We start from the raw sequence: 12,420 nt of genomic DNA, 5'->3' as shown, positions 1-12,420 counted from the left end.
TGAATTGCATGTAACAAGGAAAACGTCAGTTATGACTGTGGAGGTACACCGGTAGAGATAGACCTAGAAAAAGTTGAAGGGATTGCGTGAAAAGTGACATAATCAAAAAGGGACTGATGACTGAGATGACGTATGATAGAGTTATGTGGAGGACAAAAACCTTTTGCGCCGACCATACGGGTAAGGAGAAAGATGATCACTTCGAATGAGACCATATTAATCATAGATAGACTTAGTTGGCCCATCGGCTGACGACGCTCATGGTGTAATAACATAAATCAGTGTGTGTTTTCAGGCAGTGCTGGGCACTAATCCAATAGCATTTGTGGCTCCTGGGTGCGATGACGACTATTTCTACTTGGATTTTGCGACAACAGCCGTCTCTATGGGAAAAGTAAGACATAATTTAAACGATAAGTATAACAATAGACAACAGTAAAATTATAAAGGTCTTTGTCTATAATATTTACAGTTTAATCAGCGATATGCTTACAAATTCAATTCATAATACATGTCATGAAACTCAAGAATACATGAAATGAAAATGAGTATTGCATAATGATGTACAGTAATAATTTTTTCTTTTCAAACATTCCATACATATTAAATTGTCGTAGATAGCGTTTTACGCACGTAAAGGCCGGAAACTGCCGGACGGCTGGGCTCTAGGCCCCAATGGCAAAATGACGAACGACCCTAAAGAGGTAACTATAAAATATTTTTTTCACAATTTATTCAACATCGATCTGCACCAATTTCGCCTGTGTGTCGAATATACTTCTCATATTTCTTCTATCATAACCACGCCCTTCCCGATAATATCACAATTATTATATATCTTATGTTTCTCAGTAAGAAGGTAGCTTTCTAAAGGCGTAAGAATTTTTGAAATCGTTTTAGTAGTTTCTGAACATTCAATGCAAACAATCAAATCCATTCTCATTATTATAGTAGGGTAGGCTAAATGGGTTTTGTTATTTGATTTGTGGCAATAACCTTAAGATTGATGCCACCATTCAAAAAACTATAGAAAACTGTAGTTTATATTTTGTATTCACATTGATTTATGTTTTCATCACTAGGCAATGAAGGCAAGACAACTTATGCCGTTAGGAGGTACGGAGAGTTCATCAGGTTACAAAGGCTACGGGCTTGCGGCTATGGTTGAAGTATTATGTGGAATTACTGCAGGTTAATAAATGTTAACTTTTTCTACTCTAATAACAGTTTATTATACAATTTAAATAAATAATTTAAGTAATCAACACTGATTTAGACAGATGTAAACCAATCTGTACCTTGGTATCACAGTATTCTAAGATTATAGGCGCTCGACGAGATCTGAAATTGTATGGCTCCAGGTACAGGTGTAGAGAGAGGAATACGCGAACATAGGCAGGGACAAACAACGGCTTTGCATTGTGGTTTACGTAGCGTCTTGTGTTTTGAATGGCCCTATACTGACTGGGCCCTTTTAATTATCTATACTATTATAATAAAGCGTAAACACACACTTCTTTGTTGCCTAAGATGTCAGCAATCACAGCATATTTTTGAATAATTCTCTTTTTAATAAAAAGCCGTACACTTGCGTCACGATTTAGGTTATATATTTTAATGCCATTGAACTTAGGGGGTAAATATTTTGGGTAAAAACCCTAATGTGGGAAAGAGACTATAAGTTGCTGCCAACATCAAGGATGCCATGGTTTGTCATATCATGTCATTTTGACATTTGCAATTGATAATTTGACACACGTAAATGAAATTTTTGTAATTTTATGCGGATGAAGTCGCATGGGAACAGCTAGCCTCAATATAAATTAGATATATGCTTTGTTTTAAGGATCAAAATATGGACATCACATTCGATCGTGGGTATTATCGAACAAAAGTGGTGGATCAGCCAATCTTGGTCATGCCTTTATAGTAATGGACCCCCATCAGTTTGCGCCCGGTTTCAAGGAACGCGTTTCCGAGTGTCTAAGTTACTGGAGGAACATGGAACCGGTAATGTGCTATTTAATTATATCCTGCTTTTAAGCATTTTCCTTTTAAACTTGGGGTTTGAATCCTGCCATCGAACAATGTGTTTTTCGTTTATCGAATTTCACATGTACGTAATTTACCCGACGTTCTTATGGTGAAGGATAACATCTTATAGTTTTTCTAAATAAAATAGATTAGTTTGATAAATGATGCATATGAAGTATCGAATTCAATTTGTATGAAGGCAAATGCCATACTTAATAGACAGATATCGTAGTGACGAAACAAACACATATAGCGAACAATTTTGAACTGTCGATATTCGGCTTAAATAATTCACAACTTACACTTAACACTTCGGCTTAAATAACTCAACTAAAATTATTATTTTCTTATTAACTAATTTAGAGTACAATTCTAGTATTGATTATAGTGTAGAGAATTTCGCGATGACAGAAATAATAGCGAAATCAAATTCGATTACGTACGGTTGTAGTAGTAATAAAAATTTATTTACTCTCATTATTTGTTATGGTCATTATTAATTTGACAAAACAGTGTTTTTATTTTATTTCATAAGTTATAACTATAAATCGATAAGATTCATGACTGATTTTTCACAACCCACCCCTACTGAATTCGAAATGAATTGTCAAACTAATATAAACTATTTAGACAAACTATAATGCAATCTGATCATTTAACAGGCGGATCCAAAGCTACCAGTGATAGCGCCTGGTGACATGGAGAAGTTGGTTGGTGGAAAAACTGATCGCGAAGGAACTATTACATATATAAAAAGAATCCTTGAGCACAGTAGAAAAATTGCTAAAGACCTAAAAGTTAAACCTCTAAAAGAAATTCCACTTTAATAATAAATCGAAGCAAGACATAAATGATTTGAATAAATCCGATTTAATTTCTATATCAAACGAAGCGAAAGAACGTTTCAAATAACGCATGTAAAACTGTGGCTGACGTGGTTTGATTAAAATTTTCAGCTTCAAATCTACGCAATGTTGTTATTATAATTTGAAAATAATAACGTAAAACTACATTGAGTTATAATTTTTATTTATTTTTTTTTATTTAATGTGACTTTATAAAACATATTTTTACAGTGTTATTGTAGTGTATAGTAATATTAACTATGTTTTTGTATTTTTTTTAATAAAATTTACCGCTTTTTATTTTTTTCTTTTATATTGTATTTCAAAATTGCAACCGCTTTTCAAACTATAGATTTCGGGAGAGAATTTTTAAAGTCGTGTCTCATGAAGAGAAACGAATTCGTTTTTTATTAAAACCTTTTGCGTATATGCTTGGCTATCGATGACCACTGAATCTATGTCAACAAGATCATTGAAAATCACTTCAGAAAAGCTTCAGTTTAATTAAGAAGGCCAAGTAGATTCACACTCTGATACGCTGGTATAATAATTCCAACTCTGAAATACTTCTTTGTTCATTCACTCATTGATTTTTAAATTTTAATTTAATTTACAACAAGGTATCTCATTATTTCAACAAACTCAAGCAGTATTACATGATTATAGTTCATCGTATATCTTCATTAAGCCTGGTTCACACTTCACTCTACATTTGGACAGTAGCCTTTAATAATTAATGGACTTACATTCAACGGGTATTATGTAAACACTAACTGGCGCCAGTGAGTACAACTCTCCAACTGTACTGATGAACCGTAAACCAGGCGACGAAAGCACTGAAATTGTTAATAGGTCAAAGTTGTGGGAATAAGTTTTGACTTATATCTTCCCTGAGAAAAAAATGTTAAAACAGTGTAGCCGTAGACAGAACATAGTACGTTGCGTTTGATCTATTTGTGGTCGTTCAAACAATATAACAATAGCTACATTGTATTATCACAATCATTCAATAATGTTACGCAAAGCGTCGGTTATAGTGTCAATAGTGTTGTTTAAAAATTGATTACTTTTACCATAGAATCTGCTTTGCACACAAAAAGTCATAAATTATATTGTAAGTAGATTAAGATTTAATTCTTCAAATGTAGCGAGTGTGTTTAAATGCAACGGCTCAGCTAATTAACGTAGTAGGTTAGCGATTAGTTTGCTAAGCTTTATGTAATTGGTTGTATGTTGTGTGCTTTGCATTGGCCAGCGTCATTGTATGTTAGATTTCCGCAGCGTACGTGTGTCGGTTCGGTGATTAAAAATTGAAATAGGTTAAAAAATAAAATCGCGATAAGAACGTTGACTGTTTCTTTTAATAATCTGTGGTACGTTGATAAATTACGTTATCTGTTTGGTTTTGTCATTGCAATATTCGTCGATTGTCGATTGTGTTACTTTCCTTTTGGTTAAATAAAATATTCACGATTAACTACTTCGTTTTAGCATCAATGAAAATTAACAACATTTTTATTGTTTAAAAATAAGAATTTCATTTTCACTTATTCAAGCAAATCAAGTAGTGTCTGTGAATTATTCTCACAAGAGGTTAACCCGCTATCTTGTCAAGTGTCAAGTGTGTAGATGTTTTCAAGTTTTACTTCTTTCAAGTTATTTTGTTTATTAAATAAATGCAATAAATAGATATGGATAAGAACATGCGACGCCAAATGTTGGTTTAGCTCGTATCTGTGTGCTTGTGGTAATTTGATTCGTTTAATCAGTACACTACTAGTTAACAATACAGTGGCAAAAGTGATTAACTTGTTTTTATTACAATTTCAATAAATCGTAATATCAGTTTATATCAATAGTGCAAAATACAAGATCTTGGGAATATTTGAATCTTACATGTCAGGTCAGTAATATTTTTATTTACATTTTGTAAAAAGGAGTGGTGAAAGTTTTTACAGTGGTTATAATGTAGAATGGTCTTTTATAAATTAAATATTCAGTACTTTTAGCTTAAATTTGTTTGTTTTTAATATTATTCTATTCAGAAATTTGCATTACAATTTGACAATCACTTCTTAACCTTGTAACAAAATTTGTGATATGAAGACTAGGTTTAATTATTTAAAATACAGTTCTAGTTACAAATTAAAAATTATAAAAAAAAATTAACATAGAAATTATGAAAAAACAGAATAAAATAAGACTGAGATTTTTAAGTAAGTTAGAAGAAAGTGAGGTTTTATGGAAGGAGTTATCCGTTATCTTTATTAAAGTATTAAGTAGTGATTTTATTCATTGCATATCAAATTATAATGTCACTCCACAAAGCATGAAGATTATATAATTAGTAAATAAACAGGGGAGAGGATAAATAGGGAAAGAAAGTAGTATTTTGCAATTTATTTCTATTCAATGAAGGTATCTTTACAGTATGTTCTTATAGATGTCTATATGTTATTGTTTAGTTAACAAATGGTCTGTTTGCTTGTTAATCCACATTTTATATGAATATTTAATTTTATTGTTATTCAAGACTTAATAGTACTTTGATATGATTTAATATTTTATATTGAAGGAAGTAATAGAATTAAGCCTTAATAGTTTACTTAAGAAAATAAATACAATAGTGAACTTGACCGTCTGAAACCTGTTATAAATAATATCTAATATAAAAAATATGTAAAAGATAATCTCATATAAAAAAATGTGAATTATATCTGCAGTTTTAAAAAAATCTTTCAATTTTAAAATGAAATTAACTAAATGATTAGAATGTCTTTTGATAAAGTGGAATGTAATTTTTTTATCTACCTCACTTCTTTATCTATAGATGTTAATGTATAGTGTATTATTAATATGGAGTAGGTTAATGTAATTAATTCAAAATTGTACATTTTAAAAGTATTTATTAATTGTATGATAGTGATAGTGATTATTTTATGATTAGTAATGAATAAAATATAGTTATTTGTTTGGAAATTTCCCTTATAAAGTTTTTTCATCATCAACAACTTGCCCTTATCCCTTACAGAGGGTCGGCACAGTATGTGCTGCTCTTCCATACATCTCTATCAGCCATCATACTCCATCCACTCCTTTCTTAAGCATATCCTCTTTGAAACAATCCATCCATACTTTCTTCGGTCTTCCTCTTCCTTTGTAGCCATTCACATTCATTCCTAACACTTTCTGGTTTATGTCCCCATTTTCTTGTCGCATAACATGTCCATACCACGCTAACCTTTTGCTCCTCAATTTCTTCACCACTGGTGCTACTAACTTTATCCATTCTTGTCACGCCACAGATCTTCTAAGATAGTCTACTTGCATAGGTACCTAAAAATGATCGGTGAAAATTCCATGAATTGAATATGTGATATTTTGTAATCACCACAATACTTGATATGTGTATGATAGTTAGAATATCAAGTTGGTAGTTTAGTGAATTAATCAAATAAACTCATTTAACTGTTGTGTGTAAAAAAATGGCGTTGAGAGCTAAACATTTTACAAGTTTATTCTGGAGAATATTTATTAATCTCAAGATATGAGTTGGCCTTACGTCATCCTCCCATTTAAGGATCGCCTGGTTTATCCTACGCCAAATGTGTGAAGCATACGCCACTGTGGGTATACTATTTGCATCCCTTTTATGTTCTCTGAGAAAAACAGAGATACAATATCTCGGCAGTGGAAATTACCAGTACAGCGATTTACGTCCACACAAATACGTACAAAATAATCACACATAATTAATGTCATATTCGTTATTTCGCAAGCTACAACAATGACGATGTTTTTTATAAATATTTTGGATAGCGACAAGGCGCGCGTGTTATGCGTGGCCAAAGTTACTAGATGTCTACTTGTATATTTCCGTCCTATTGGCACACTGGCCAAAATACATGCAAATATGAATTTTTGAACGTGCATTTTGTTAGCGTTATTTTATATTATAAGTTAGTGTCAACACAGACTATATAATTAAAACACTGGAATTAATTCGAGAATTATATTCTAGGACTGCGAAAATATAAAGGATGAACGTAACAGTTAGCAAAAAAGTTATTGTTAAAGTGCATTATGATTTCACCACAAGAAAATTAATGAGCAATCTATATCTGTTCGTAAAAATATCACAAAAAAAAAGAAATAAAAAAGGAATACAAACGAATTAAGTACCTCCTTCTTTTCGGAAGTCGGTCGAAAATAGCTTCGTGATATCCAAAATTTTAAATCGTATGGCCTTGGTTATTGAAAACTTGTTTACATTGATAACAAATAAGTTTTAAGTTCTACTATATTCTCTACGATTATTGTTGTTACAAAATAACCCGATTTTAATTAAAGGAAATGACTCCTAATCAACGTCACGTCTTTGTTTTAGAGAGGTGTTAAATATTTAAAAAATACTGCCACTAAAAATTGATTCTTTTTATTCTCAGTTTAAACCTAGCTAAAATTTAACATAATTTTTGATAAGAAAATATTATTACAAAATGATAAGAGCGTAAATTCCGCGTATGCTATAATACAGGAAAAATCTCATTTGTTTTATTCACTAAAGATTGAACGGGGTTGTCGAGTACCAGTTCATCATTCACTAGAAAAATGGAATCAGAGTAAACGGAACGACTTAATGGATTTGTCGAACCGTTCAATTCGTACTTGACTTGTGAGACCTTTATAATACTAGAAGATTATATCCAATTATCGGATAAATTATCCAATTATTGGATTGCTTTGGATTTGTATGTAATCCTACTCTAGACGATTATCTACATTACGAGCGGGTGCACACCTTTGACTAAACTATCTCACAACTGCAATTGTCGATTGTTTCGAAGCTAATACAACTATTTAGTTGTACAACTAAAAATCGAGTAATGTGCGCAAATCTCAGAGTGTATTAGATCATAGGAATCAAAGCGCGACTAAACAGTTCTGCGATAGTTTAGACAAAGGTGTGCGAGCGCTCAAACTAAGCATGGAATTTACGCTTGTTTTCGAATGACTTAACAAAATATTATTCGGAAAATGTACATGATTAAAATTCCATGTGATAATATAAATATGTATATACATATTTTTCTTTCCTTGTTTACGAAACTTGCGGAAGGAAGAAATCTGTCTTCCAGTAACCAAACGCGGAATTTTTATATATAACTTTGTACCCGTAATTTGCCTTATTTCTAGGTAGAATCGTTCTATTTGCAATAGCTATTACTGCATCTGCCAATTGTATATCTTGGCTTACAAAAACAATCACATAACATTGACAGCTGTTAAAACAGGATTGTTTTTTGTTTATTCTATTATCTCGCGATAGGCAAACTTCCTCTACGCGGATGTGTGGAGTTCAACGATCTGTAATTTAATTGAATGCAGTAGGAATGCAATGCGTTAGTTCATATTCAAATCTGTTCGTTCTTTTAATATTTTCCCTCAACAGTAAATGTATTTAAAACTGTTTTCGTTTGGGTACTTTTATACGATGATTTATTGGATTTAAAATACTGAATAAATTATAAAGGAATTCATAATTTCCCAATAGTTAATACGAAGGCGCTACAAAATGGTATTAAAATGTGTATTGATAACTCGTGACAATTGTCGTATTGTTTATGTGAACGAGAGAAATAAACTGGCTCCAGACGATCCAAACGAAGTGTGCCAGCTGTATTGTGTAGCAATGCCACAATGGAACGGCAATAATTTTACATAGCCGTGTTCAATCCATCAACGTTTTCTGGGGCAACGTACGTGCTGTACGTTTAATATGTTATTTCACGCATTACTTTTATATGTATGTTAAAAACCGTAAAAATTGCCTATATGTTTAGTGTGGTAATAGATAATATATCGAGTTTACGCGACTTTGGTTGTATTTTTTTTATTTATGAGGTGAAAACGAGCAAGCGGCCATCTGAATCCGTCAAAATGACGAAGCGACCGTCGACCATAGACCTTCGCAATAGCGATTGCGTTGCCTCAACAACTTGGGAGGAGACGCACATAAAGAAGATATTACCCTATGCGTCTCCTCCACTGTCAAATCCACGTTCCCTACTCATTCTATTCTTATCAGAAAAAAGGTAGGAAGGAAAAGGTACTAAAGTTGGGCCTTTCGCGGAAATCGCGGAATTGCTCCCACTTCACGCCTGTCTTCTGCGTGGTCGTGGTATTGCATCGGGCAAGCCGGCCCATTAGTACGAAGTTGTTAAAGCGGGCTCTACCGTTAGTTCTATATTTTAATGTCCAAATATTAGATCGCTTAAATGCATAATACTCTATCAAAATAATATAAATAATGCATCATTATTTGCCGTTTTATATGCATAATAACTTTATAGTATCATATTTAAACATTTTATACTGACAATATCATCAGATGGCTCCAATGATAAAAATATTTATGTTGACATTACAAAAGAGCTCATGTTGGATGATTTTTATGACTGTTTCATTGTTTATTGTCCTTACTTTAGGTGTGACGGTTTTTTTTATACAGCTAAAAGTACTTAAAAATACACAAATTTGATACCTTGACGAATATTATAAGTTTATTGTTTATTGTAGAACCGATCCATTCATGATGGTCTGATTATGCGTGTCGTAACAGTTAGTGCATAAACTGAATAACATATGCTTGCCATTGACTGTTTTATTCCAGAAAATATAAATGGATTTAAACACATGTTTTAACTTTTAAACATATTATGGAACTAGCTGTTCCCGTGAGGCTTCATCCTCATAGAATTATGAAAGTTTTATTTTATTGTTTACGTTTCTCAAATTATCAATTACAAATGTCAAAATGTCATGACGTGATGACAACCTTGCTTCCTTGATGTTGGCAGCAACTTATGGTCTCTTTCCCACATTAGGGTTTTTATCCAAAATATTTACTCCCTAAGTTTAATGGTGGGAAAATATATAGCCTAAAGCGTGACGTAAGTGTACAGCTTTTTATTAATAAATAATTTTTCAAAAATATGCTGTGATTGCTGACATCTTAGGCATCAAAAAAGTGTGTGTTTACGCTTTATTATATAGATAGTATAGATAACATCGTATTCGTCGAATATATAATATTAAACATGCTTTGGGTATTTACCGAAAATTTCCCGAAGTCGGGATTTTGATAGGGAATTACATTTTGTGTAATTTATTTTCAAGCAAAGCGGTCGTCTATTAATAACTTGATGTTTTTTAACCATCTCCGCGCCTTTAGTAATATTTGCTAAGGTAATACACTACCCCTGCCCAATACTTTTCAGAAAAATATACAACTTAGTACAATGGTTTTAAACTAGTTCAGTAATTGTCGCAAATTTACCCTTATCATGTATAATGCTGGTATGTAAAATTTATCGCGACTCAAATGTCGTGTAGTAATTACCTGGTTGTAATTGCTTGTCGACGTCGTAAGTAGCTATTAGATTGGTTTATGGGCTTTTTTTATTTTCCTGTGCTATGGTTCACATACGACACTAAATACGATTATCGTATTATCAAATACGCAATTTATGAGAGAGAATTTGTAAGTGTATGTAGTGTTTGATTTTACGTACATAGTTGTATTATAAACTTAGCGAATCATAAACAATGTGATAGAAAAAAATGAATCCATTTTAAAGTTTAGTACGTTATCTTTTAACACTGTTACATATTGGATTGTAGTTTCAGTATTCCGTTGTTAGCTACATATTGATAGAACCTTTTGCTTTATATGAACATAGATTCTCTTGAACCGTTAATTAATGTAAAATTTCAAACAAAATTTTGGCAACCTACTCAATGTAATTAGCACCGCTTCACGTTACTTGAACGTTCTGAATTTAAATTAGAGCAACAGTCTGTTATTGCGGAATATCTGGCAAAGATTTTTTTCATTTGAAAAAGTTCAGATTTTCTGCTTGAAGAGAACATAAACTACTTATTTTTGTTTGTATTTTACCTTGTGGATGGAGTCGCAAGCAAAAGCTAGTTTACAATATTAAATCACAAAAATTGCATCGTGTACATTGAGATAATATCGTAAAGATTTTGCACAGGTCACTGTAAATTGAGGTTAGAGAAAATAAACCAATCACTATATAGTATATTTATATTCTATTTGAGATTTGATACATTACTGGCTATGGTCCAATCTATTCGCGTTATGGGCCAAGTCTTATGACGCAATGACAGTAATTAATCCTCTATTACACTGTGTTTATTACGTTAACTCGGTCGTTATAAAGTATGGGTGGTGGCAGAGAGGTGCCATTTCCTGTTCACAAATGCTAAGCGAGAACCGTTTTATTAGTTGTAAGTATATGCGTTGTGAGATCCTTACTACGACGAACGACAAATTCCCGCACGACGCTTGCTTTACATCGGTCGTTAGCCCGTATGCGGGGAATCCGCTTATGTTGTATAACGAGTTAATAAAAAAACTGCGCTCTTTTATAGCACGATTTTTTTATTATAAATATAAGTAGATTTTTGTTAATTTACTAACATTTCCTTAAAAAATCCAAACTAAGCACGTCTAGGCGTGTGCTAGGTTATGGTTGACAATAGTCGAATGAAGGGATTGTAACCCTCGACCGCAAGATTGGTAGTCCATACCCCAAACCGTTAAGATATTTGCGCTTATATTAATTAGCTGATTGTTTCACATGTTTTATGGTGTCTCCGCAGTAGACCCTAACGTTAAGGGCCTATCCCATAATTCTTGTAAATTGTCAGATAACAATCCAACTTCTAAAGTATTTGATGGATGTATCGGATTTTGGTACTCCATCTGACAGTGACGTCACTTTTAAGCTATCTGAGCTTCTATCAGCCAGTGGTGGGTGGCCCTTAGTCGCTTAATTTAGCCAAACAGACGACTATAGCTGTAATTTAGAAGCAACATTGTCCCGTACTTTGTTGTTGTTTTAATATTGTACTGCAAATTACGTTTAATCATCTGTATACTTCTCTATGTGCTTATTAAAGTCTGTGGCGAAGGAAAAAAATTATACGTTATTACTAAGTAATCATTAGCTTACGTTGCATGCGATTTATTACATATACGCTTATTTATGATATCTGATAATGTCATAATCTACTAAGAACAGGAAATAACATGGAAGTTACGTCTCATAAAGTGATTATACTTTAATGAGATTGCTATGTTACTATTGTATACTTAAGTATTATTAACTTATTGTGGTTTTACCTATCAATTTAACTTGTATTTAAGTGGTTTATACATTAAATAGCTGTTGCCCCCGACTTCGTCCGCGTGGTATTAAGAAACATACGAACTATATAAATAACAAAAAAGCTACATATCCCTCGGGAACCGGACATTTCTCGGGGATTACCTTATTCCATGTATACTCCAGACTTTGTTTTATATTCGTGCCAAATTTCAATAAGATATGTTGAACCGTTGTAGAATGATCGAGTAAACATTAAAAAAGTAAGAATTAACGAATCCCACGAGAACCGTAACTATTCCCTGGATAAAAAGCAGCCTATGTGTTTTTTCAGACTATCCTCTATG

The 12,420-nt window shown here is 32.5% G+C and overlaps 1 protein-coding gene and 1 long non-coding RNA gene across 3 annotated transcripts in view; both read left to right on the top strand.

The window, feature by feature from the left end:
* The window catches only part of LOC106102249 (uncharacterized oxidoreductase YjmC-like), a 5,468-nt gene extending 2,404 nt beyond the window's left edge, over nucleotides 1-3,064 (top strand). For both annotated transcript variants that reach the window (XM_013281673.1, XM_013281672.1), the window contains exons 5-9: nucleotides 296-394; nucleotides 618-704; nucleotides 1,083-1,191; nucleotides 1,847-2,010; nucleotides 2,697-3,064. In XM_013281673.1, coding sequence (XP_013137127.1) covers nucleotides 296-394; nucleotides 618-704; nucleotides 1,083-1,191; nucleotides 1,847-2,010; nucleotides 2,697-2,861 — 624 coding nt within the window. In that variant the 3' untranslated portion in view covers nucleotides 2,862-3,064. The remainder of the gene's footprint in view (nucleotides 1-295; nucleotides 395-617; nucleotides 705-1,082; nucleotides 1,192-1,846; nucleotides 2,011-2,696) is intronic.
* A 1,128-nt stretch (nucleotides 3,065-4,192) lies between these two features.
* Nucleotides 4,193-12,420, top strand: part of LOC106102614 — a 65,174-nt gene continuing 56,946 nt past the window's right edge. The window contains exon 1 of the long non-coding RNA XR_001225585.1: nucleotides 4,193-4,782. This is a non-coding gene — a long non-coding RNA (uncharacterized LOC106102614). The remainder of the gene's footprint in view (nucleotides 4,783-12,420) is intronic.

The sequence above is a fragment of the Papilio polytes genome, unplaced genomic scaffold (assembly GCF_000836215.1).
Source record: "Papilio polytes unplaced genomic scaffold, Ppol_1.0 DF823923.1, whole genome shotgun sequence".
NCBI classification, from domain to species: domain Eukaryota; kingdom Metazoa; phylum Arthropoda; class Insecta; order Lepidoptera; family Papilionidae; genus Papilio; species Papilio polytes.
Note: the sequence above shows the minus strand (reverse complement) of the source record. Positions and strands in the feature narration are given on the sequence as shown.